Source organism: Dromiciops gliroides, chromosome 2 (genome assembly GCF_019393635.1).
Source record: "Dromiciops gliroides isolate mDroGli1 chromosome 2, mDroGli1.pri, whole genome shotgun sequence".
Classification (NCBI taxonomy): Eukaryota; Metazoa; Chordata; class Mammalia; order Microbiotheria; family Microbiotheriidae; genus Dromiciops; species Dromiciops gliroides.
The window spans coordinates 409,813,126-409,839,680 of record NC_057862.1 but is presented as its reverse complement, the minus strand read 5'-3'; the positions used below and the strand labels follow the sequence as shown (position 1 = coordinate 409,839,680).

Genomic DNA, 26,555 nt, shown 5'->3' with positions numbered 1-26,555 from the left:
TACGGAGTGGGAGGTTGTTCCACTAGGAATATGATTTTGGCTTGTTAGCTGAATGAATTATCTACCCCCTGGAAGACCCTGAATTCGGAATTTTTCTCCCACATGGTTTCAGCATGTGTTTTACACCCACATTGCCCACAGTGTTCTCTGGCTTGGAAAAAAACAAGGGATGTAGCTCCCTCTGGTGGGTTACGATGGTATTGCTTTGAGGTTTTTTTGTTGTTTGGGGGGGGTTGGCTCTCCTTCCTATTTAAGAGCATAGGATTTTAAGAAGGAAGGAACCTGGGGCAGCTAGGTGGTACAGTGGATAGAGCACTGGCCCTGGAGTCAGGAGTACCTGAGTTCAAATCCAGCCTCAGACACTTAACACTTACTGGCTGTGTGACCCTGGGCAAGTCACTTAACCCCAATTGCCTCACTAAAAAAAAAAAAAAAAAAGAAGAAGGAAGGAACCTTAGAGACTATCCAGTTGTGTCTCCTCCCCTCTTGTTTTAGAGATGGGGCCAGAGAGGTGAAGGAATTTTACAAAGTCCTACAGGTGGCAAACAGCAAAGGTGGGATTTGAATCCAAGTCCTTTGGCTTACACAACAGAACCAGAGTTGGAAGGGACCTAAAAGGCGTCCCTTCTACAACATAGCTAGCAGAGTTAACAATCCAAACTCTGCAGACTACCACTGAGGGGGAGCCCTTGATACCCGAAGTTCATTCCTAATAGAAGCTAGGGGGCGCAGTGGATGGAGTGCTAGAATCAGGAAGACAACCTCAAATTCTGTCTCAAAATCAAGTGGAATAACACAGACAAAGCATTTTGTGAACGTTAAAGCACTTTATAAATGCTATTGCTATTAATAGGAAGTTTTTTCCTTCTACTGGTATTTTGAATATGCAATTTTAGCCTTTTTTCATTTGTCTTTTCCTAGGTTCTGAAAGGATAAGGTCAACCCAGAGCCCTCAGAATTTCCCAGATGGGACTGAATTAGATAATTTCCTAGGACCCTTTTACCTCTAATAGTCTTTGTGCTGGTACAATTCTAGGCATGGTTATAGAAGGTTTAGAGGTTTCTTTCACAACCAGAACAAAACTACAATTTGGTTGGTTGGCCTCAGTTTGTGGAAGGGAACCATGAATAGTTGAGTGATGAAAGAAGATTCTAATTCAACTTCCCTGTCACTTTTCCCCTTGTAGACAATTCTAAAGCTTCTGGTGTCTGGTGGAGGAAAGTCTAGAACTGGAGTGATGATCCCCATACCCCAGTATCCCCTGTACTCAGCTGTCCTTTCGGAGTTGGCTGCCATCCAGGTGAACTATTACCTGGATGAAGAAAACTGCTGGGCTCTAGATGTCAATGAGCTCCGACGGGCCTTGACTGAAGCTAAGGAGTACTGTAACCCCAAAGTCCTCTGCATCATCAACCCTGGGAACCCGACAGGTAAATGGGATTGAAGAAATAACCCAGAGAACTGCGATTTTCAGCTTTAATCAAGGCATAGCTTTACTTCTTATGGTCATAATGGAGCAAGTATTCAGTCTAGTCTGAGTGCCCAGTGAAGTTAAATATTTTTATGCTCTTTGAGGGAAGGGGGAAATCAAATGAGCATTTTAGGATTAATTGAAAGTGGATTTTTAAAACATTTATCAGAAAAATGAAATTAAATTAAAAAAAAAATTTATCAGGCACCTACTATGTGCCAGGCACTGTGCTAAGACAGTCCCTACCATCGGGGAGCTTGCAATCTAATAGAAGAGGAGGACACACAAAATACAAATATGTATAGGGTGGACCAAAGGTCATGATGTTTTAATAACCTTTTGAAAATTGTTTTTTCTTTATTTTTTGCTATTTACAAGATTTGGTTTTTCACACGTAATGTAAATTCATTTCCTATATACTGTATATGATACTTCGGCATTATAAATTAAAAACAAAATACTAAAACCCCTTCATGACTTTTGGCACACCTTATATAAAGCAATAACTATTAAATAATTAACAGAGGGAAGGCCCTGGAATTAAGAGGGGTTGGGGAAAGCTTCCTGTAGAAGGTCAGATGTTAGCTGAGACTTAAGATTCACAGAAGCCAAAGGACCGCCCCAGGGTCAGACAGACAGTACATATTGGAACCAGCAGGGGGGTGCCTTCTTTTAATGGGGCATCTCTATGTCCCATTAAGTCACTATGAGCAAATCTACTGATTTTTTTTTTTAGGGCAAGAGTGTGGTTTGGAGACTAGTCCCTTGCCTGCCTCTACAAACAATTAACTTATTAGAGGCAATTTAAGCAGAAACTTCTACTAAGGCATAATTGAACTGGCTGTTTAAAAGATTTACATGCTTTTCCTACCATTTCCAAAATCTTTCTTGTTTTTTATGAGCCAGTATTCACAGTGGAGCTATGTATGTGTCCACTCCTTGGTCCAGAACCTAGTGTGTGTTTTGAGATCTAATGAAGAAATGCCTTGTGACTTTGCTCCTTTCCAAAGAGGTGGGGGTCTACAGGTGCAGAATATTGCATAATCAGTCTGATGTTTGCTATCTTGATAGGGTTTTTCCCCTCAATATTAAAAGAATGTTTAACTGTATAGGTGAGAAGGGGGACTTGCCGGGAAATGACATTTGTTGAAACAAAAGCTATCATTGCTTTTTTAAAAAAATGCCATTTGGAAAAGATTCAGGTTTTTTTTCATGGGTTGAAAAGATAAATAGAGTATATTCTTCTCTTGTTGTTGTTTTAAACATAGATGAACACAACACTGCCTGAGTCTATACAGGCTGCTAACCACATTCCTTTTACTCAGCCTGAAAAATCCATTAAATGAGCATTGCTCCCTTTCCCTTTGGAGATGAAATGTGCAACAGCTGAATATCTGAGTTCATTCTGGAATCTTTTTTTCTTAGGGGTATAAAATGCTGCTCTACCCAGGTGAAAATCACCCTTTGAATTCCTGATGGACATAGCTATTTTATCGTTCTACAGAGTTGGGTTTTTTTTTTTGGTCACGACAGTGTGAAACAAAGAAAAACTATTAAAGCAAAACCAGTTAGTTGTTGCAATTAACAAAAAAAGATTGGTTGTTATAATTAACTTTTCTTCTTTTGGTTTCATACACATTATGGTCTTTGTATCCATTGTTCTCTGTTTCAGGGAAACTGAATCAGTCAATCCTAGTCTTCCACTGTTTCTCTGATTACCTCATATTGGTCATTTCTCATGGCACACTCAATCCCAGGCCATTCATCTACCACAGTCTGTTCAGCCTTATTGATGGAAACCCACTTGATGTCCAGTTCTTTGCTTCCACAAAAAGTGTTAATGCTGTTAGTTTTAACAAGTTTGCTTGGAAACAGTACTTCTCCACATCTATCTGAAAGAGGCAAAAAAAATACCCACTTGAGTTTGTAAAGAGATTTTGGGAGTAGGAGTGGGAGTGGGGGGGGTGGCAGTGGTGGTGCTAGTAGTGATGGTAATAATACCTAATATTGTAATATCACCTTTACTTGAGTTCTGGTATTATCTCTTATTTTGCAGTTGAGGAAACAGACATACAGATTAGATGAAGAAAGGGGTGTTCACTTGGTTTACATTAAAAATTAAGATCACATGTGAGTTAGGAGGAAGGAAATGATGGCCATATGTTTCTGTAGCTTTTTTTTTTTTAAACAGTAGCCCCAAACAAGACCTTTGTATGCCCTTAAGCAAGCCTCTGAAACCATGCCCTCCATGTGTTGTGGCCCATTGGGGGGCTTTGAGTCTTCATAGCATAGCCGTGCAACTTGAATTGCCACGAATTTAATATTGATGGGTTGTGGGGGGCAGCTAGATGGCGCAGTGGATAGAACACCGGCCCTGGAGTCAGGAGTACCTGAGTTCAAATCCGGCCTCAGACACTTAACACTAGATGTGTGACCCTGGGCAAGTCACTTAACCCCAATTGCCTCACTAAAAAAATTAAAAAAAAAAATTAATATTGATGGGTTGTGGAAAGCCTGGGCTTTTCAGACATTAAAAAGTTATACCTGATAAATAGCTTAGGTCTAAGGTGTTAAGTCTAATCATGAAAGGCAAACAAAACACCTGGGTGACCTCTAAGCACTTTCTTTGGAGTTGGAACACTGCCCTGTGGGTAATACTATAGGCAGATTAGGATGTAAATGACTCAACCCCTTCAGAAGAGACTCCTGGATTGATGCCCAAACTCCTAGTGATCAAGGGCCTGTCATAGTTTGTTCCTGATTATGGGTTGGTTTGTGGTTGCCTGACACTGAGGGGAGTTCATATGACTTGGTCAGGCTAGACAAGACGATAGCCCAGTTGATTTATTCATTTTCTTCCATTTTTGCCCCTTGTGCTGTTTACAGCATTTCTCCTTATTACACAAAAGTATATGACAGCCAGGTTAATAATTTACTCATCTGTCTACTGCGGGACACTGCTCCAGCGGGTTAAGAAAGGGTAGAAGCAAGTCATATCATCTAAGTCAGACCACACTGACTCTGTCATGATAGTGAGTGCAGAGACCAAAATAGAGTGTGGACATTGTTTGGGAGGTTCTGGATAGAAATCTGGGCCTGGTGCCAGTTTAAACAAACGTAAATTGACTTTTGGTTTTGTTTTCTTTTACTGGGTGGGGTCCTTCCAGGTCAGGTCCAGAGCAGAAAGTGCATTGAAGAAGTGATTCACTTTGCTTGGGAAGAGAAACTCTTCCTCTTGGCTGATGAGGTAAGAGAAGTCTGGGTATTTTCTTCCCTCAGTCGTGCTCTTTCTCATACTGGTCCTGGGTGTGGGGCCACATGAATAATTACATGTGTACAGTACTTTCCATCTTTCAGAGTATTTGGCATCCATTATTTTGTGTCACCATTATGACAACCATGCAATAGGTTTGAAATAGGGAGGGCAGAGATCCTTATCCCTCTTTCACAGATGAAGAAACCGAGGCCCACATAGGACTCATGTTTCTACTAGCATTTTTCTGGCTCTCAGTAAAAGTCCTTTCCTTGCAGCCTTTCCCTGTGAGGGGGCTGTCTGGTTATATGTATAACCCTGTGTTTATATGTATAACGCTCTGAGGATTTCTGACTCCAATGTTAAGTGATTAGTCTCTGGTCACATAGCTTGTTAAGTGTCAGTTAGGATTGGAACCCAGGTCTTCTGACCACCGAGTTCAAGTGTCTTTTCAGGATACCATATCACCTCTTATAAAGTAATTGATTGAGGGCTTGTTAGATAAAGTGGTGTGAGAATTGCAGTGACGCCCCCTGCTGGAGAGATACTGTAGGAAAGCTCTGCCATGAGGAGAAGCCATGTGAGGACAAGCCATGCGCCCAGAAGCTGGCTGGCTTGCAGTTATAGAGCCACTGTTAGTTCTGTCAATCAGGGCTGCCAACCAATTAGCTTGGGGCTGTATATGTGTGGATAGCCCTGTTTCCTGTTGGAGAGGGGGCTTCTGGGAGGAGGAAGAAAGTGTTGGGGTCTTTTGGTTCCTGACCTCCGGTTGGGAAGGTCGGATGATGGGGTCTCTTAGAAATAGTTAGCTTTTTACCTCTCTCTTCCTCCTCACCAAATTCTTATGCTCTTTAATAAAGTCTTAAAAGTCTAAACTTGCTAAAGCTTCTAATTGATGGCGACCACTCATTAGATTTTTAGACAGTCTAGCTAGAATTTTAGCCCCTTACAGATGACAATATTACAGTGGTGAAGAAACCTGGGCTTCTGTGGTTTTATTAGTAAGTACCCCAAGCCTCTTCTTTTTAAAAATGTATTTATTTTGATTTTTCTCAATTACATGTAAAGATATTTTTTGAGTTCCAAATTTTTCTCCCACCCTCCCTTCCACTCCCAAAGCCAGTAAGCAATTTGATATAGGTTATATATTATAATCATGTTAAACATATTTCCACATTAATCAGAACAAAAGGAAGGAAAAAATGTAAGAAAAAATCAACAAGAACAATAACAAAAAAGTAACAACAAAAGTGAAAATAGTATGCTTTGGTCTGCATTCAGACGCCATAGTTCTTTTTCTGACTGTGGAGAGCATTTTCTACCATAAGTCTTTTGGCATTGTCCTGGATCATTGCATTGCTGGGAAGAGCCAAGTCCATCAGAGTTGATCATCACAAAATGTTGTTAATACTGTGTACAGTGTTCTCTTGGTGCTGCTCATTTCACTCAGCATCAATTCGTGTAAGTCCAAGCCCCTTCTAAGCCTAGAGAAATAGGCATTTCTACTCAGTTTCATTCCTAGAAGTACGTCTGTTAGCTAAGACCTGCCCTTTGCCATTGAAAGTCTTTGCTGCTCTTTTGTGTTAGATCTGGTTATTTCACTCAAGCTCTCCCTGGTGTGTCTTTATGATATTTGGATTGTGGCCCCTTCAGCACTGGGTATGAATGTTGAGTGGGCATCATGTTATGATGTTACCACTACTCAGCTATGCAGCAGTTCCCACCTCAGGAATGCCACCCCAGCCTGCCTTATCCCATGCTACAGCCTCTACAGAGCTCAGTGGTGGGACCCTGAGCTAGCCTCTTAACTGTCCTGTGACTCAGTTTCCCCTACTTGTAAAATGAGCAAGTTGGACTAGATGGTCTGTGAAGTCCCTTTCAGCTCCAGATCTATGACCCTGTGGTGTTTCCATCATCAGACATTTTTTCCTTTTCTTTTTTTCAATTAACAAAGGTCTAACTTCTCTTCCCTTCCATCTCCCTTTCAAAAAGAAATAAAAATAAAGCCATTATAAGAAATAAACATAACTAAGCAAAACAAATCTCTAAGCTGGCTGTGTACAAAAACCTCAGTCTGTGCCCTGAGGCCATCAGCTCTGTCAGGAGGTGGGTAGCATGTTTCATCATGGGCTGTCTGGAATCGTTGTTCCAATCGATCAGAGCTCTTACGTCTTTCAAAAGTTTTTTTTTTCCTTTAGAGTTTTGTTGTTATTGTATATAAATTGTTTTACTTATGCTCTTTTTAGTCTGTATGAGCCCATACACAGACTCACTTTGCTTCCCCTTGGTTGATTGCTCAGGTATACCAGGACAACGTCTATCCCAAAGACTGCCAATTTCATTCCTTCAAGAAGGTTCTCTATGAGATGGGGCCAGAGTACTCAAGCAATGTGGAGCTTGCTTCCTTCCACTCCACCTCCAAAGGCTACATGGGCGAGTATGTCAGCATTGGTTTGTGTTTTTTTGTTTTTTTTTTTTAGTGAGGCAATTGGGGTTAAGTGACTTGCCCAGGGTCACACAGCTAGTAAGTGTCTAGTTGTCTGAGGCTGGATTTGAACTCAGATCCTCCTGAATCCAGGGCCAGTGCTCTATCCACTGCACCACCTAGCTGCATTGGTTTTTTGGCTATTTATTTAGGCATGTGGAGAAACTTTTCTTCACCTGTACTGTCCTGGAGTAGGCCCAGTTGAGTGTAGGACAAATCAACTAATCTTCTGCTCCTGATAATCCAGAAAGTTGTATTTATTTTTTAGATCTGATTCCTTCAGTAATAGCCCTTCCTCCATTAATGCACATTGCAGTCCGTTCTAGCTTAATATATAATCTTCCAGAGTTTGTGTGACCCAATAACAGGCCCCCCCAAACTTAGAGAGGCTTTTCCTCAAGACAGCAGACCTAAAGTTAATCACTAGTCTGATTTGGAAGCGTTTCTAGTTTAGTAGTAGAGAGCAGGGCAGAGCCAGGCCTGGAGTTAGGAAGACTCATCTTCTTGAGTTTAAATCTGGCCTCAGACACTTACCTGGGAGAGTCACTTAACCCTGTGTGCCTCAGTTTCCTCATCTACAAAATGAGCAGGAAAAGGAAATGGCAAACCACTCCAGTATCTCTGCCAAGAAAAGCCCAATTGGGGTCAGCAGGAATTGGAACCAACTGAAACGACTGAACAACAAAAAAATACCAAAGCTCACTCTCTGCTAACATAGCCATTGAGAACCCAAAATCTACTCCGCAGTTTTGTGACCCCTCAAAGGAGGGTTTTAGTGATGTTCTTTCCCTTCACTAATGAATGACTCAATGAATGAAAAGGCATTTATTAAATGCTTACTATATGCCTGGTTCTGCTCTGAGTTCTTGAGATACACACACACACACACACACACACACACACACAGAGCAAGATAATACATGCCTTCAAGAGTTTATTCTAGATGTCGCAGTGGTTAAAGCACTGGCCCTGGATTCAGGAGTACCTGAGTTCAAATCCAGCCTCAGACACTTAACATTTACTAGCTGTGTGACCCTGGGCAAGTCACTTAACCCCCATTGCCCCGCAAAAACCAAAACAAAACAAAACAAAAAAAAGAGTATATTCTAATGAAGACAGTCCCAATAAGGGAGTAGTAGCAAGGAGTGTAGGCAGAGGGGGATAATCAAGATTCTACATGGACCACCGAGGGTGGGTTGAAGAAAGTGAGGGTGTTTAGCTTTGGAGAAGAGAAAGCCGAGGCAGGGCGGCTTATTCTGCTTGACCCCCAGGGCAGAGCAAGGAGAAGGAGGCTGGCTTGGACTTCATTTGAAGGAAAGCTGCCAAGCAGAGCTTTCCAGAGATGGAGCAGGCCTCAATTCCTCCCTCACTGGAGGGGTGTGCCTGGAGGCTGGGTGGCCACTTAACTTGGCTGTTATGAGGGTAATTCTTGTTCTGGGGTACCTTGGACTAGATGAATTAATCATCAAGTGTTTAAGAACCTACCCTACGGGGGTGGCTAGATAGCACACTGGATAAAGCACCAGCCCCGGAGTCAGAAGGACCTGAGTTCAAATCTGGCCTCAGACACTTGACACTTACTAGCTGTGTGACCCTGGGCAAGTCACTTAACCCCCATTGCCCCACCAAAAAAAAAAAATTTAAATTAAGAACCTACCCTGCGCCAGGCACTATGCTAGGTTCTGGGAACGCAACTCCAAAGAATTGCGTAATTTCTGGTGCCAGGGGGCTGACGTTCTAAGGAAGAGGCAACAAGGACAGACATAAATGGATGCAGCATAAATACAAATGCAGCTCAGCCGCCCAGTGGGTAGAGTGCTAGATTTGAAATCAGGCAGACCTGAGTTCAAATCCTCCGTCAGATGCTTATCAGCTCTGTGACTGTGGGCAAGTCACTTAACCCTTCTCAGCCTCAGTTTCTTCATCTATAAAGTAGCCATAATACTAGCCCTACCTCACAGTGTTGTTGTGAGGATCAAATGAGACAGTTTATGTTATGTGCCTTGGAACCTATATATAGTTATATAAATACTATCTATTATTCGAGAGTTAATACACACACACACACACAGAGTAAATACAAGGTAGGTTTGGAAGGGAGGGTGGCAATAGCTGGAAGGGTGAGGAGAGATTTCATGGGGAAAATGGTACCTTAGCTGCATCATTAAGGAAGAGAAGGATTCTGTGAGGCAAGAAGGGAATGTCAGGCATGAGGGATGGATGGCCAGTGCAAAGATGGGAGGGGGGAGTTGGAATGTCATGAGTGAGGAACAGAGAGGAGCCAGTTCAGATAATCTCTGAGAACTTTTTTTTTTTTTTTTCGGGGCAGTGAGGGTTAAATGACTTGCCCAGGGTCACACAGCTAGTAAGTGTTAGGTGTCTGAGGCTGGATTTGAACTTGGGTCCTTCTGAATCCAGGGCTGGTGCTTTATCCACTGCACCACCTAGCTGCTCCCAAGAGCTTACATCCTAACGAGAGAGAAGGTACATCAGCAAGTACAGACAGAATAAATACAAGGAATTGTTTAAAATCGTTTAACCTTAAAACACCACTCAAACTTTTGGGACACCCTGTAGAGAGAGAATAAGTACAGAGTAGTTCAGTAGAAGGGTGTGTTAGCAAGCCCTTGGGAAGCCCTGGGAGTCAGAGACACAGCAGCTGGATCCTGGTGGGTAGAATGTGCTGGGGAGGGGCTCATGACTTGTGAGCTGGAGGGAAGAGGGGGACACCTCAGTTGCACAGCTGACGACCTGAAACTTGGCCAAACTGGCTTGGGAAGAACTTTTCCAAGCCCTCTGGGCTGCTTGTATTAACAGAAGTTATCTCCACACCAAGTTTCCATGTGATTTCAAGCTCCCCTTCCCCCCAAAAAAGTATTATTGATTTGGATAAATATTAAAAACCCAGGTGGGTTAGAGACCCATCCAGATGAAAGCCCCTTCTGAGCTACCTTATATAATTCAAAACTAATGAGCAGTGGCTACTTCATTTTCACTGGGAGTCGTAGCTTGTGGCCAGTTTATTATCTTTTTTTTTTTTTTTTGGCGGGGCAATTGGGGTTAAGTGACTTGCCCAGGGTCACACAGCTAGTAAGTGTTAAGTGTCTGAGGCCGGGTTTGAACTCAGATTCTCCTGAATCCAGGGCTGGTGCTCTATCCACTGTGCCACCTAGCTGCCCCCAATTTATTATCTTAATAATCTTCAGATAATTAGAATGCTCAAGAAATGGACTGTTCTGGGCAGTTTCAGCCCTTTTTACTTAAAAAATCTTTCACAGATGGCCAAGTCACCTCCTGCTCCAGTAATTTTAGTTAATGCACCACGGTGGGGTCTGTCTGTGTTCATTCAGAGTCTTAGGATCTGCCCTCTGCATGTCAGTTGTCATCTTTCAGACCTGTGGCTAGAAATCGAGGAGAAATAGGAAACTGGGCTCAATGTGGACTGACTTGGGATATCTCCTGAAAGATGGTCTTTAGAACCTAAAAACCTCTCCCATCTGGACCCTTCTCTGTATGACTTCAACAGTCATCACTTTGCTTTGGCCCATCATCACTCCTTGCCTAGATTTCTGTAACAACCCTGCCTCAGTGCCTCTCTCCTCTCCCTTGGTCCATCCTCCACACAGCTGTTAAAGTGATTTAACTCTAGCTTGGCTCTTACCATATCTCACTCCTACTCAGGAAACTGGCAGCTCCCTATTGCTTCTGCAATAAACTATGAGCTCCTTGAGCTTTTAAAGCCCTTCACAATATGGTTTCCAACTGATCTTTTGAGCCTCAATACATACTATTTCCCCTCCCACACTCTGCAAACCAGCCACAGTGTGACCTTCTCTGGGCTCTCCCACACAACTCCCATCTCTAGCCTTTATCCTGGCTATGCCCATGCTTAGTATGTACTCTCTCCTCACCTCTGCCCCATGGAATCCTTCCCTCCCTCCCTTTAAGGGGCAGCTCAGGTACCTCCTTCTATGTGAAACCTTTCCTGATTCCCCCACCTGCTAGTGCCCTCTCTCCCTAACTCCATTGTGTTTATTCTATGTATACTCATGTACACACTTGGTGTATCCCCAATTCCAATGTAAACTCCATGAAATTATCCCCACTGCCCAGCATGCCTTATAAATGTTTGTTGACTGATTAGAATAAAAGACAAAGATGGCATGGTTTTGGGTGTTTCGGGAAAACTGGATTCCAGTTAATCAAGGCTTTACCCTAATTTTTGCTCACTTCTCCTTCCCTTGCTAGGTGTGGCTACCGAGGAGGCTACATGGAAGTGATCAATTTACATCCAGAGATTAAGGGACAGCTCGTCAAGATGCTCTCTGTCCGGCTCTGCCCCCCAGTGTCTGGACAGGCAGCCATGGATATTGTTGTGAACCCCCCTGTGCCTGGAGAGGAGTCTTTTGAGCAGTTCAATAGGGTGAGTTTAAATGGTCCCCCTCACTCCTGGTGTCCTGGGTATGTCTTCATAGGCAAATAGGATCCTATACTGTGGGACTGTTAGGTATCTTAGAAGTCATTGAATGCAACCTCTTCACTGTGCAGGTAAGGAAACAAAGAACCAGAGAGAGTAACTGATTTATCCAAAGTCATGCAGATAGCCAGTAGTAGAGCTGAGAATCCCATCTTTTTTTACTGGGCCAGCAAGGGAGAGTACTGGACTTGAAGTAAGTAAAATGTGAGTTCAGATTCTGCCTCAAGACACTTATAAATTCTGTGATTCTGGACAAGTCACTTAACCTCTCTCTCCCTCAGTCTCCTCATCTGTCAAGTGAGAGGATTAGACTTCATGGCCTCTTAAGGTTGATTCCAGCCCCAGAACTGTGATCCTATGACTCTCAATCCACTCCTATTGGTTAGAGTGAGAGAGGCCATGGTCACAGCATCCATCTTGGTATAGGCCGGTTAGCTTCAAAGAGAAGAAAAATCCTGTTTTGTCGTAACAGAGCATTGACCCCCAATCCCTGATCAGGCTCTTGCAGACATGCCTCCTGAGGATGAGCTTACTTTGTGTGCTATTCTGCACTTCTTTTTCTTGTCAGGGTTAGGGCACCATCACCCTCCACTACCACTGGTCCCCAAATCTAGTGCTCTTCCCACTGTACCACACAACCATAGGTCATGGTCCTACCACCTCCCAAACCTTGTACCCTCCTACTCTTGATTCCTAGAGTAGTTGGATGCCTCGAGAGTGACTTTTATTGAAGAAAATCCTTTTGTATCCTTCCTTCAGAGTGCCTAGCATAGTGCAGGGCATAGATGAATAGGTTTATCTAGAGCAGGGGCTCCTACCTTTTTTTTGCATCATGGAATCTTTGGGCAGTCTGCTGATGCTTATGGATCCCTTCTCAAAAGGTTTTTAAATGCATAAAATAAAATGTAGAGGATTATAGAGGAAACTAATTACAGTGAAATACAGTTATCAAAGCTTTTTTAAGTTCACAGATCTTGGGTTATACGAAGTCATAAAGCACTTTTATAGGTGTGTGTTTTCTTTTAGGCTTCCCAGAAACCCTGTGAGCTAGGCAGGCAGAGCCAGTAGTATCACTGTCTTTTTTTTTTTTTAAAGATAAGGAAACGGGGCATGAGAGACATGGAATGCTTTGTCCAAGGCCACACAATGATAGAGCTGGGTCTCAAACCTGGGTCTTCTGATGTTTTGGTCTTCCACATCATCCTGCTTTATCAGCAGAGGGAATTGGGGATGATTAGGAAAGACGTGTTAACTTGTTCATATTTGAAGGACTGCCATGAGGAGGAAAGATTAGCCTTGTTCTTTTTGAGGCAAAACCAGGAACAGTGGGTGGACGTCCCAAAGAGGCAAATTTAGACACAGTATGTAGGGAGAAAACCTGCTAACAATTAGAATGAATGAGCTGTTATGGGGCAGCTAGGTGGCGCAGTGGATAGAGCACTGGCCCTGGAGTCAGGAGTACCTGAGTTCAAATCCGGCCTCAGACACTTAATACTTACTAGCTGTGTGACCCTGGGCAAGTCACTTAACCCCAATTGCCTCACTAAAAAAAAAAAAAAAAAAGAATGAATGAACTGTTAGATTCTCCTTCCTTAGAGGTCTCTGATTTGGTGACTGGATAAAACACTTGCCAGTGGGATTCCTTCCATGTCTGGGTTGTACTAGATGGCCACTGAGGGGGTCCTTTCCAACTCTCAAATTATGTGGATTCAGGGATCTGTGATGGTTGTTGGGAGACTCCTCCTGCAGACTGGGCACATTTAGCTTTTCCCAGGCTTCCTAGTCCATAGATGGGATGTCCAGTTTCCCATTGCCTCCACTACAGGCCACCTGGAGAAGGCAGCAGAAAGTGATGGGTTTTATAGGAAGAGAAACAGATTATTAGGCATATACCATTGGTTTCCCATTTTCTATTGTCAAAAGAAGGGAGATGCTCAGGATTGGTTAGTGAATCAAATTGGTGAAGCAAGCCAGGCTATGGAATGTCCTAGAAAAGGCCCAGGGAATGGAGGCATGTCCAATGCAGAGGCAGTCTGCTTCATGTGGTTATTATGGGTATTTGAGAGGTCAAAAACACCAGAAAGAGAGTTTAGAACTATCACCTGATCAAACCTCAGAGCAAAGTCCATTCAGATCCACTCCCAGTGGCGTGAGTACTTTCCTGTGCTGGAAGCCCTGCATCCCTAGCTGTGCCCTTTGAGTCCAGAGTCTGGTTGTTATGCTGAGAACCAAGGAAGTGTTCGTAGGAGCATCATAAGTGATTCTAAGAAAATACAGCAGATCTGAGAGGAGAGAAACTTGGTTTTTTTCTGCCCAAATTCCAGAGCTAGGGACAGGATGTGGGCATCCTGAGTGGATCAGGATGAAGAAATAACCTTCCCCTTGTAAGTGGAGCGTAGCCATGGGAATGGAGAACAATGAAGCTCACCAGTAACTCACCTGGCCACTGCTCTAGACTTCATTCCGTAGGCCTCCTTCTCAAGTCTGGGACACATGAAATCATCAGACTTTGAGCTAGAAGGAGCCTCAGAGATCATTTTAGACAACTCACAGAAAACTGAGGCCTAAACAGGGGAGTCAAGTAGACCTTGAAGAGAGCCAGGAATCAAACTTCAGTTTCCACGATGCCCACAGCTAGTGCTCTTGTCACTGGCACACAGCTGTAGGTCATGGTTTCATTACTTCTCAAACCTCAGACTCTCCTCCTCATTGATATTTAGAACAGTTTGAAGCCTCAGAGAGTTACTTCCTTTGAAAGTAACATTTGGCAAATGCACTCTGATGTGGGTCTCTGGGCTTGTTCCATTTAGCTTCTTGGGTCCTCCCCTGTTCGTTTTCCTTTTCTGTAAAATGGGGAGCTGGATATAACTAGATGATCTGAAAAGTCCTGTCTCGCTCTTAAACTTCAGGTGACCCTACAATGGGATCATCACCGCACTTCCTTGTGAGGAAAAGGCTCCTTCCATAGTTTCTGTGGTGTTATTGCTACAGAAGAAACCAGTTCTAGAGACTAGAACTAATCATTCTGTTAGTGCCCAAAGTGAACTTAACCTCGTCTCTTTTCTTTTTCTTTCCACAGGAAAAGGAATTCGTCCTGAGCAATCTTGCCCAAAAAGCAAAACTTACAGAAGATTTATTTAACCAAGTCCCAGGAATTCACTGTAATCCATTACAAGGAGCCATGTATGCCTTTCCCAGGATCTTCATCCCAACGAAAGCAATTGAGACAGCTAAGGTGTGTTGGTCTTTCCTGCTCTGATTCTTATCTGAATTCAAATCCTGTCTCAGACCCTAGCAGTGTGACCCTAGGCAAGTCACTTATTCCCTGTTTGTCTCAGTTTCTTCATCAGTTAAATGAGGATAATAATAGCACCTACCTCTTAGTGCTGTTGTGAGGATCCGATGAGATACTTACGATGCCTGGCACATAGGAAACACTATCATCATTATCATCACTAGGACTGTGACAGCTGGAAGAGGGGTTTCTATTAGGCAGGGGTGTGCGTTTTACACCCAGAGAAAGGGGTATTTTTTCTTGGTCTCTGGGTTCCTCTGCTGTGTCAGCCCCTGGATTACAAATCAGGTCAATGGCTTATATTTGCTCTGGGGAATAGAGCACTAGCTTTCAGAAGCAGGACTGTGAGCAGGGCTTTGCCGTCTCATTTTGGCAAATCCAAATTAAAGAAAACTCAAATGCGGCCTGGATTTCTAGTTGATGCTCCTACTAGGAGTGTAGAAAGTTGATTTTCTAGTTAACTCTCGGAAATAATTTTCAAATAAACCATACATACAGCACTGAGCAGTAAATCCTTGCTGAATTAAAGTGACATTGAATCGAGTACTGACTGTGTAGAATACTGTGTTGGGGGGAGAGGGAGGTTGTAGACGGTTGCTGCTGTCATGGAACTCGCCTTCTAGTAGGAGAGGTAAAGCACAAAGCAGATTGCTACGATGAACAACAGTATGCCTGACAAGCATATTAAATATAAAACAGAGGGTCATGTCAGGTCTGACAGGTAAGATTGTCACTAATTGGGGTGGGGGGGGGTAGACAGGGAAGATTTCACAGAGGAGGTGGCATTTGTTTTTTTGTTTTTTGTTTTTTTTAAGTGAGGCAATTGGGGTTAAGTGACTTGCCCAGGGTCACACAGCTAGTAAGTGTTAAGTGTCTGAGGCCAGATTTGAACTCAGGTACTCCTGACTCCAGGGCCGGTGCTCTAACCACTGTGCCACCTAGCTGCCCCAGGAGGTGGCATTTGTGTTAGGCTTTATAAGATAGGAAATCAGGGGAAATAAGAGCTGACATTAGACAGAGAATGGTGCTAGTGGATCAAAAAGCATTTAGGTGGCAATTGTGTGCCCAGCACTGTGCCAAGCACTGGAGATACAGTTAAAGCAAAAACAGCCCCTGTCCTCAAGGAGCTTACATTCTAATATAAAGAGAAAGAAAAACTGAAACCCAAAAGGGGAACAGATACAAATTACTTGCCCAAGGTCACTCACAGTAGCAGAATTGGAATTCTAATCTTCACTCTTCTCATTCCAAATCCCAAGCCTTTTCTACTACAAATTCCTTTGGGGAAAGGACAAAGTGCTGAAATTCAACAAGTTAATATGGGCCTGGATGATCCTAGTAGAAATTTTGTTGGGAGAGAAAGTTGATTGGCCAAAATTCTTTTGGGGTTTATCTGTGGATTTAATGTACTCAAATTTTCCATTTCCCAGGCTAGCCTCTCTAAAGAAATGCACATTTCTGTAACTTGAACTAGGCTTAGAAAATTGAGGACCATATGATACCTGCTTTAATGACTAGATAGGAATTATGAACATATAAAATGCCTCTGGTGGGGGCAGCTAGGTGGCGCAGTGGATAGAGCACCGGCCCTGAAGTCAGAGGTACCTGAGTTCAAATCCAGCCTCAGACACATAATACTTAACTAGCTGTGTGACCCTGGGCAAGTCACTTAACCCCAATTCCCTCACTAAAAAAAAAAAAAATGCCTCTGGTATGCTTGTCAGAACTTGAAAATAGTTTTCTTTCTTTCTTTCTTTCTTTTTTTTTTTGTGAGGCAATTGGGGTTAAGTGACTTGCCCAGGGTCACACAGCTAGTAAAAATGTTAAGTGTTTGAGGCCACATTCGAACTCAGGTCCTCCTGACTCCAGGGCCGGTGCTCTATCCACTGTGCCACCTAGCTGCCCCATTTGCTTTCTTTCATAATTTAAATAGTATTTCCCTGGCATTGTTTGAATCAGGGTTGCAGACTTTTTCTTTCTATATTAATGCAGAGGTCTAGCATCTGTCCAAATGACCCCAAAGTCCAAGTTAATGACATTTGATTTTGTTGTGTGATTCAGTTGTTGGCTGCTATAGTATCAGTATGTTTGGGGGTTGAATAATTTTCTTTATCAACTGCAAGGCTGAAAGACTTTCTCATCTGCTGAGATTAATTCTTGTTGGAGTTAGGAACCCCAGAGAAGCATAGTTTCTTCAAGATCCATGTGAGAGGGCAACTAGGTGGTGCAGTGAATAGAGCACCAGCCCTGGATACAGGAGGACCTGAATTCAAAGATGGCCTCAGATACTCAACACTTAACTAACTGTGTGACCCTGGGCAAGTCACTTAACCCTCATTGCCCTGCAAAAAAAAAAAAAGATCCATGTGAGCTGTTTTCAAATGTATTTTCAGTAGTCTCAAAATCTTTAGCTAAATTCTTGCCAGAGAAAAGCATGGTACATTTGTGTCTAGTGCTGTATACTTTTCAAAACACCTTCCTACCCATAAGTTATCTCATTTGAGCTTAATCTTGTGAAGTCCATAGAATGCTTAGTACTTTTCTTCTTTTACAGATGGAGAAACTGAGTCTTAGAGAAGACAAATCACAGGAACATAGGTTTAGAGCTGGAATCAGATAGGAATTCTAGACTATAATAATTTTAATAGTCTCTAAACTATTCAATCCAGGCTTCCTTAACCTTTTTGGTGTCATGGACCCCTTTGACAAATGGAGACAAGTTTTGACAAATAGTGAAGCCTATAGACCTCTTCTTAGAAGAATATTTTTAAATATTCAAAGTAAAATACTTTGGGTTACAAAAGAAACTAATTATATTGAAGTACAGTTTTTTTTTAAATTTACATTCATGGACCACTAGTTAATCTAATTCAAACCCCTCATTTTACATGTGAAGAAACTGAGGTGCAGAGAGAAGTGACTTGCCCCAATGTCCCACAAGTATTTAATGATATAGGTATGATTTGAACTCTGGTTTCTTGGCACTCAGCTTAAGGCCCTTTCCACTGTGTAACTCACTGCTTCCCAGTGATGTCTTTGGGAGACAGAGTATGTACATCTTTTTTTTCTGCTCTGTTACTTCCTGCACCCCACCTCTTCCCAAGACCTAACACTTGTCCATGATGTGGCCCATGTGGCAAAGAACATCTTGGTAAAAGAAAAGTATGCTGGATTTGGTGTCAAGGGATCCTCAGTTTGAATCCTCCCTCTGCCACTTATCACTTCTGTGACTTTGGGCAAGTCACTGGTCCTCCCTGATCCTCATTTTGCTTTCCTGCCAGATGATGGGGTTGGATTAGATGGACTCTTGAGGTCCCTTCCACCTCAAATTCTTTGATGTTGTGAGAGCATAGAAATTCCCCCTTTGGGTTTTATTGTTTTTTTGTTTGTTTGTTTGATTATTTATTTATTTGTTTGTGGGGCAGTGAGGGTTAAGTGACTTGCTCAGGGTCACACAGCTGATAAGTGTCAAATGTCTGAGCCCTGAATCCAGCGCTGATGCCTTATCCACTGCACCACCTTAGCTGCCCACTCTTTGGGGTTTTTTTGTTTGTTTGTTTGTTTGTTTTTGCGGGGCAATGGGGGTTAAGTGACTTGCCCAGGGTCACACAGCTAGTAAGTGTCAAGTGTCTGAGGCTGGATTTGAACTCAGGTACTCCTGAATCCAGGGCCGGTGCTTTATCCACTGCGCCACCTAGCTGCCCCCCTCTTTGGGTTTTATTGTGTATGTGTGTGTATGTAAAAGCAAATGATGACTCATTTAACTCTCCTCCATTTCGGCAGGCCCATAACATGGCTCCAGACATGTTTTACTGTATGAAGCTTCTGGAAGAAACTGGAATCTGTGTGGTACCTGGCAGTGGCTTTGGCCAGAGGGAAGGGACATACCACTTAAGGTACTGCATGCTCTCTGTTCGAATGGGGCGGCTCTGAATTTGGCATGCAACTGTGGTTTCATGTGCAGCCCCAGGATGAGCTGAAGGCGAGGGAGAGGTCTTTCTTTGGAGAAGGACTATCCTCCACCCCACTACCATTTTTTTTTCCACAATAGAAAAGCATATGTCCTGTGCTTTATCCTTGCCCTCTGTTAATAGTAATCGTGGTGATAATAATTGCTAATAGCTAACATTTTTTATTATGGTTAGTGAAATGTTTTTTTAATAAGTTCAGAGACTACAGATCAAAACCCCCAACTTTAAACGACTACTTGTCTCTTCTTTCTTAGTAGACAGAATGTTAGCACTACATCATTACAAAGCAACTTCAGATTGCTCAAGTAAATTTACCTTTCTAGGTTTCCCTGGACTCTTGTACTTGTATTTCAAATCTAGTCTTTTTAAAAAAATACATATTCGGGGCAGCTAGATGTCACAGTGGTTAAGCGCCGGCCCTGGATTCAGGAGTACCTGAGGAGTACCGGCCTCAGACACTTGACACTTACTGGCTGTGTGACCCTGGGCAAGTCACTTAACCCCTGTTGCCTGCAAAAAAAAAAATACATATCCAAAAATGCTTTAAAGCTCCCTATTCCACTGAATGTCAAGGTTTTAGGTAATCTTCATATTTCCTTGGTATCTGAACTCTTCCTTTTTGGATAGTGGCAGTAGTTTTTCTTTAGTACGGGAGCTCTGGGTTTTGGCTGACAAATAGCTAACATTTTATCCACCACTTATTCTGTGCTAGGCATTATGATAAGTGCTTTACACTTATTATCTCATTGGCTCCTCACAACAACCTGGGAGGTAGGTGCTCTTATTATTCCCTTTTTACAGATGAGGAAACTGAGGCAAACAAGGGGAAAGTCACCTGCCCAGGGTCACATAGCTAGAAAGTGTGAGCATGCATGTTGGAACTCAGGTCTTCCTGACTCCAGGAGTGGCTCTATCCACATTGTCTAAAAGTTAGTTTATACCACACTCATTCTAAATCCACACTAATTTCAAACTCTTTCCTCCCCAACCCACTGAGCTGCCCTTAGTAGCAAAGTTAAAAATCAGAGACAAAAAGCAGTTCAGCAAAATTAACCGACACATTGACCACCTCTGACTATGTTCTGCATGCCTCACCCATTGTATCCCACCTCTTCAGTCAAGGGAGAGAGGTATATTATCTCTAGCAGATTTCCCCTTCAATTATCCCTTCTCTAATCCTCAGTCTCTTCCTAATCACTGAACCTTGCCCTATTTCCTTTAAACATGCCCAAGTCTCCTCATCTTTAAAAAAAGCTATCTCCTCAAGCTGTCACCCCCTGGCTTTCCTCCCTTTCTCAACCACTCTCTGCCCTGCTCTCAATAACTTTTCAGATTTCTGCAGTCTGGCTTCCAACCTCATCATGTAACTGCAACTTCTCTCTCTGAATGACCAAATCTGATGGTCTTTTCTCAGTCAGCATCTTACTTGACCTTTCTGCTGCATTCGATACTAATTGATGACAGTTGTCTTCTCTTGGATACTTATTCCTCCATATCATGTCCCATCCCTGTTGGTGTTTTCCAAGGCTTTGTCCTAGACCCTTTTTTCTATATATATTTTCTCTTGGTTGGTTTCCTTATATTCCATGGGTTTAATTATTTGTTCTGCAGATGACTCATAGATCAGTCTATCTAGCCCCAGTCTCTCCCCTGAATTTCAAGTCTACATCACCAAGTGTCTTTTGGATATTTCAAACTGGTTGTCCCAAACCTTTTATCTTTCTCCCCAAACCCATCCCTCTTTCCAAATTCCATTTCTCTTGAGGGAACCACCATCTTTAGAATCACCCAAATTTGGAACCTTGGTATCATCCCCACATCCTCGCTGTCATTCACCCTGCATATACTATCAGTTGTCAGATTTTGCTGTTTCTGCCTCCATAGCAACTCTCACATCTGACCCCTTCTTGACCCCTTCTCTCTTCAGGCCCTCATCACCACCAGCCCACATAATCCAACAGCCTCCTTATTGGTCTTCCTGCCTCATCTCTCCCAAATCCAGAACAGCTGCCAATGTCTTTTTCCTTAATCATAGATTGAATCACATCACTTCCCTATTCCTTAAAATTCCCTATTGCCACTAGAAAAAAAATATCAGTTTCTCTGTTAAGCCTTCAAAGCCCTCAACAACCTGGCCCCAGCCTATCTTCTGGACTTGTGTGGTACATCACTCCCTCTTTGTATTCTGTGATCCAGCCAACTAGCCCTTCTGTTGCTACACTCATCACCCCATCTTCCATTCCATACCATTGCACTCTCTATACCTCCCCCAACTTGAATATATTCCCTACTAACCTCTGTTTCACAGAATCCCTTTTCCTTCAAGATACAGTTCATGCACCATCTTTTACATCTTTCTTGACCAGTCCAGCTACTAGGGGCCTTCCCTAATGACTTTGTTGTATTTATTATTTTTATATTTATTTGTTATATATTTATATATGTACTTGTTTCTCCATTAGAATGTAAGTTCCTCATAAATAGGGATTGTCTATTTATTGTATATGTTCCCCAGGACCTAGCTCAATGCCTGGAACATCTGGTTGGGGAACATCTGGTTGATTGGTTACCTCATTTAATATAGACTACTTTTAACATGTATGCGGAAAACCAAATCTGGAGGCATTAGCCATTGTTGTTCCTGGACCGTGTGAGCCATTTCAAACTTTATTTCTTGTTTACATTCCCATAAGCCCTGTGCAATTATGTTTATGTCCTTTTTCTCTCAAAAACCCTGTGAGGTGACTTAGTAATGTGACCTTTCCTGTACAAAAGGGGAGGGGGAGGGAAAAAATGAGGCACAAGGTAATTGAATCTCTGACCCAAGATCCCATAGCAAGGTGGCCTAAGATCAGAGCTCATGGCTCCCAAATTGCTAGTCTGCTAACAATAGTAAGGACCAAATTTTAAGAAGAAAAGACAGCCCTTACCCTTTGTGATCTTACAACCTGTTAGGAATACAAAACTTTCTCCAAACCGTTGAGAGCACAATAATAGTGCTTTACACTGATAGCAATGTTACTTTTTAGAATCCTTTCTTATTTAGTTTTCACAATAGCCCTGTAAGCTAGGCTGGGCTCCTGCTGTTAACCAGTTTTAAAGATGAGGAATCTAAGATACACAATTCAGTGGCTTGTCTTACATTATTTCAAGTACAGTGTTTGAAAAGCACTATCACATAGGAGAGGGAGAAGGCTGGTTTTGCTTGGCCCCAGAGGGTGCAATCAGTAACAAAGGGTGGGAGTTATAATAAAGAGGATGTTTGGTTCAATAGAAGGAAAAACTTCCAGATAATTATAGCTGCCCACAGTGGACTGGATAGCTTCAGGAAGCAGTGAGTTTCCCATCACTGCATCTGACCATTTGCCAGGGATTTTGTAAAAGGAGGTTTCCTGTTCAGGTAGGGGTTAGACTAGATGACCATTAAGGGAATTTCCTAACAGCTGGGACTAGAACTCAGGTGTTTGGATTTCAAAGTCCAATGAGTGGACTGAATATGGTATAAACTGACCATAAGCTTTGAGAAAGACAGTGAATATAAAAGCTATCAGGGTAGGATGTGTTGTTTAAAGAGGGCTTCCTGGAGGAAGCAGTTTGACTTTGGACCCAGCATTGCCTATAAATGTGATGGTTTACACGTGTTTTTAAAATAATTGTGTGGGTTTGTCAACTAGTGCCAGAAGTTTTGTTGAACTGTTGGCCATAGAGCATGTGTGTTTGGTTTTTAAAAGGATGTCTGTAATTTCCTTTTTGATTTGGGGTGAATCACTTGACTTTCCCATGTTATAAAGTAGTGACCAGACTGGGGAGTCAGAAGACCTGAGCTCAGCTATATTACGTATTCCTTGTGTGGCTTGTGGTAAGCTGCTTCCCCTCCTGTGACCTCAGTTTCCCTATCCTTCCCTCCCTTCCTCCCTCCTTCCTTCCTTATTTCCTTACTTCTTTTCTTTCTTTCTAGAATGACCATCCTGCCTCCTGTGGAAAAGCTAAAGATTGTCCTGGAAAAGGTGAAGGATTTCCACATGAAGTTTCTTGAGAAGTATGCGTGAGGCCCAAGGCAGCACTGCCCAAACAACAGAGGACCTGGGGGGGTTGTTTCGAATTTGCCCGGATCCAGAGAAGCCGTGGATCAGGAAGCTTGTCAGATCAGAACGATTCTTCCCCAACAACTCTGCTGAGCATCTTGCCTGGGGGACTTTGTGATGTTCATCTTTGGTTTGGCTGTAGGAGACTTCTTGTGCCTTGATGATGAGAATACTTCTCTTCCATGTTTCTGTTTCCAATCAAGCTGGGAATGGGGCACAATTCAGAAAGCCCCATAGGCCCTGGTATCCAGAGAGCTGACACATGGACTTGATCAGCAGGCATGGCCAAGCAGTGCCCTCTGATTTCATTTTGAAAATCCTATTGAGTTTATAAAACAAAACAAAACAAAAAGTTATGTTGTTCTAAGTGGTTTCCAGTCTAGGACAAAAAGCAGGTGCCAGAGAATGTCTTAACTTCAGTAAGTATTGGGTAGCTGAGGTCTGAGGCTATGATTGATGTTATCTATACAATAAAACTATTCAGAAATAAGACTGAGGATGTTGAAAGGCCCAGAGAGAGAACCTTTTCCTTAAGTATATCAATGAAGTTTAGAAAGTAAAAAGACCCGACTGCTCCAGGCCTTAAGTGGATGGGGGTCCCAGGTAGGTTTGTCGAAGTGGGGTGTGCCAGAAGAGGAAGGAGATGGAGACATGGAGATGTGAATCTCTGAGCTCAGCAATAAAACCACTTGGGAAAAATGACATACAGATTTTGTTCCCATGGAGAGCTTCAGGCAACATTAAGTGTCCTATTGGACACTGACGGTTCATTACCCCTGTGCTGTAAGAGGCTTCTCTTGGGGGTTTTGGGGTGTTGGACTGAGGGACTCAGGTTATACCCACCCTGGCACTCCTGTTGGGAAAGTTCATGGGTTTAAGGGACTATCTGCCTGTCACCCTGTGATTTTTCTGCTCCAAAAGAATCTCCTTTGCAAATTGTCTCAGGGGATGTAAAGACTGGCTTGTCTGCCCTTCCTCTCAGCACAGCTGGAAATGGGACCCAGAAGAATAAAGTTATGGTGATACGGTTCAGGCTGTGCTTGGTAGGCCCTTCAGCAATCTCTATTGGCTAAAGTCTTAAGCATTAAGGGCCTAGTAACTCTGGCTCCCCCATCCCCAGTGTCTCCATCCCCCCCAAAAAAACCAGACCAATTGATTGCAAGGTTTTTTTTCCCCTTGTCTGACTTTTAAATTAATACGAGGCTAAGTCTATTCCCTTTAGAAGCTGCTTCACACAATATAACCTGCTTTCCCTTATTTGGGGAAATTTCCAGATGGAGCTAATTAGGGTGGAGGGAGATTTTGAGGGAAGACACAGATCTGATATCTCTCAGGAAACAGCCGTAGACTGGATCCAGAGTAAGGGATCGGTGGGCAAGGAATCTCCCCTCTTCCCTCCTCTGATTCCCAGCCCCCTTCTGACATTTTGGTATTCAGGTTGGGCAGCCAAGAAAGACTTAATCAACTGGGGAAAAGACCTTGCAGTAGGTAATCTCAGTCCCTTGTTCTATTCTCATATAACACCCCTATCTTTTATTAATCCTAACCCTCTTCAGTGTATAGTTACAGAAACCTGGGATAGAAGGCTCAGACACTCATCACTTACTCCCTCAAAAGGAATTGTCAGGGAGGTGAGCTCTTAAAGTAGTCTTCCTCACTAAAACTTCCTCTCTCTGCTTGCATGGGCTGGGGGAGTGCAGGACAGAGCAAGGAGAGGAAAACCAATTGGGAAGTTGTTGCAGGACTTTTATTCTACCATTATTCGCAAGCATCAGATTTATTTTGAAGGCAGTAGCCAAGTTCTTAGACATCAAAAGGGAAGGGTTGAAGGTTTTTTCCCCCTTAAGAATTTTTGCACTTATACATGCTCTATATGATAGCAAAATGTCCAAAAGTAGTTGGAGATGACTGGTTGACTGCTAAGAAAAGGCAACCAGGACTGAATAATGCTGTATTTGAAAGAAAAGGTTTTAACAGTGGAGAAGTTAGTATATTTTTTATATTTTTTGTAACAATTGCTTTTTTCAGGGGTGGGGCAGGGAGAAAGGGTTCGTATTTTAGTGTCAACGAGTCCAATAGATTTTTATATTTCCCTTCAGACAACAGCCCTAAAAACTTTGCAAAGTTTACATGATTTTTAAAGATGCTATACATTTGTTACACCTAAGAATGAACACACACACACACACACAATACAGTTTAAAAAAAAAACAAAACAAGCTACTCTAGGGTGGGTAACTTCAGTTAAAGGGACTTAGAGAGTTGAGTTTTCTGGACCTTTTGCTTTGGTTGCCTTTATTTTTCTGGCTCCAAAGTGGGGTGGGGGGAACCCAGTCATTCGTTGATTCCTGTGGAGCTTTTCATCGAAAATGTAAGGTTTTTCTACTGTGTCGTTCACCACATCTGTCTGTATTGTAGCCAGCGGAACAGACCTCATGCCTAGAAAATTCACTCAGTGGTAAGTCCCTGGAGCTGCAAGCCCAAGTTGTTGAGTTCTGTCTCCATTGTTAACTGGAGTTTTCCACCAACAGCAAATACAGACTTAATTCTGCATGTTTCCAGTTTGGGTTCTCACAGGGATCTCCTGATATGGTCTTTAATGATGTTAGTTATTATACTGAAAGTGATAAACAATAAAACACGTACAAAATAGGTGGTTGTATTTAACTTCATCTGTTGCAGAAGCCCCTGATGCAACAGGCAGGGCTTTGTCTTAATGTTCTAAAAAGGTTAATGACATTTTTATCCAAATACAAATACTAGGCTTAGTCTCCTCAGCTCTTTTTTTCCCCTCCCGAGTTAGGACAGTCTTCTAGAAGGAATTTCACCTCCTGAAACACAGCTAGTCTATTGTGTTGAAACTACATCGGGAAGGGGCAGCTAAGTGGGTCCAGTCTTTAGAGCGCCTGTCCTGGAGTGAGGAGGACCTGAGTTAAAAGTCCAGTGTCAAACAGTTACTGGCTCTGATCACCTCCAAGAAAAAGAAAGAGGAGGAAGGGAGGGAGGGAGGAAGGAAGAAAAAACCCATGAGGGGCATCAACTTGGATTCTATGGATAGATTTTGGGGAGCCCATGAACTTGGATGGAGGATAAAAAAAAACACAAAACTTGACATCATTTATTTTTTGCCGTGAGGCAATTGGAGTTAAGTGACTTGGCCAGGGTCACACAGCTAGTAAGTGTCAAGTGTCTGAGACCTGATTTGAACTCAGGTCCTCCTGAATCCAGGGCCAGGTGCTTTTACATCTTTATTTTCACTAATCTTTGGTTTCCTCTATGATTCTATGTCTTTTATTTTATGCCTTTAAAAATATTCCAGGGGCAGCTAGGTGGCGCAGTGAATAGAGCATCGGCCCTGGAGTCAGGAGGACCTGAGTTCAAATACGGCCTCAGACACTTAACACTTACTGGCTGTGTGACCCTGAGCAAGTCACTTAACCCCAATTGCCTCACTAAAAAAAAAAATATTCCAAAGGGAATCTGCAGGTTTCACCACAAGTACATGAAGAGGGGTCTG

At 42.7% G+C, this 26,555-nt stretch overlaps 1 protein-coding gene across 1 annotated transcript in view; it reads left to right on the top strand.

The window, feature by feature from the left end:
• The window catches only part of GPT2 (glutamic--pyruvic transaminase 2), a 53,352-nt gene extending 27,662 nt beyond the window's left edge, over window positions 1-25,690 (top strand). Inside the window, exons 6-12 of the mRNA XM_043983303.1 lie at window positions 1,188-1,431; window positions 4,640-4,719; window positions 7,026-7,162; window positions 11,459-11,633; window positions 14,767-14,922; window positions 18,766-18,878; window positions 22,912-25,690. Of these exons, the coding sequence (XP_043839238.1) occupies window positions 1,188-1,431; window positions 4,640-4,719; window positions 7,026-7,162; window positions 11,459-11,633; window positions 14,767-14,922; window positions 18,766-18,878; window positions 22,912-23,002 (996 nt within the window). The 3' untranslated portion in view covers window positions 23,003-25,690. The remainder of the gene's footprint in view (window positions 1-1,187; window positions 1,432-4,639; window positions 4,720-7,025; window positions 7,163-11,458; window positions 11,634-14,766; window positions 14,923-18,765; window positions 18,879-22,911) is intronic.
• The last annotated feature ends 865 nt before the right edge of the window (window positions 25,691-26,555 follow it).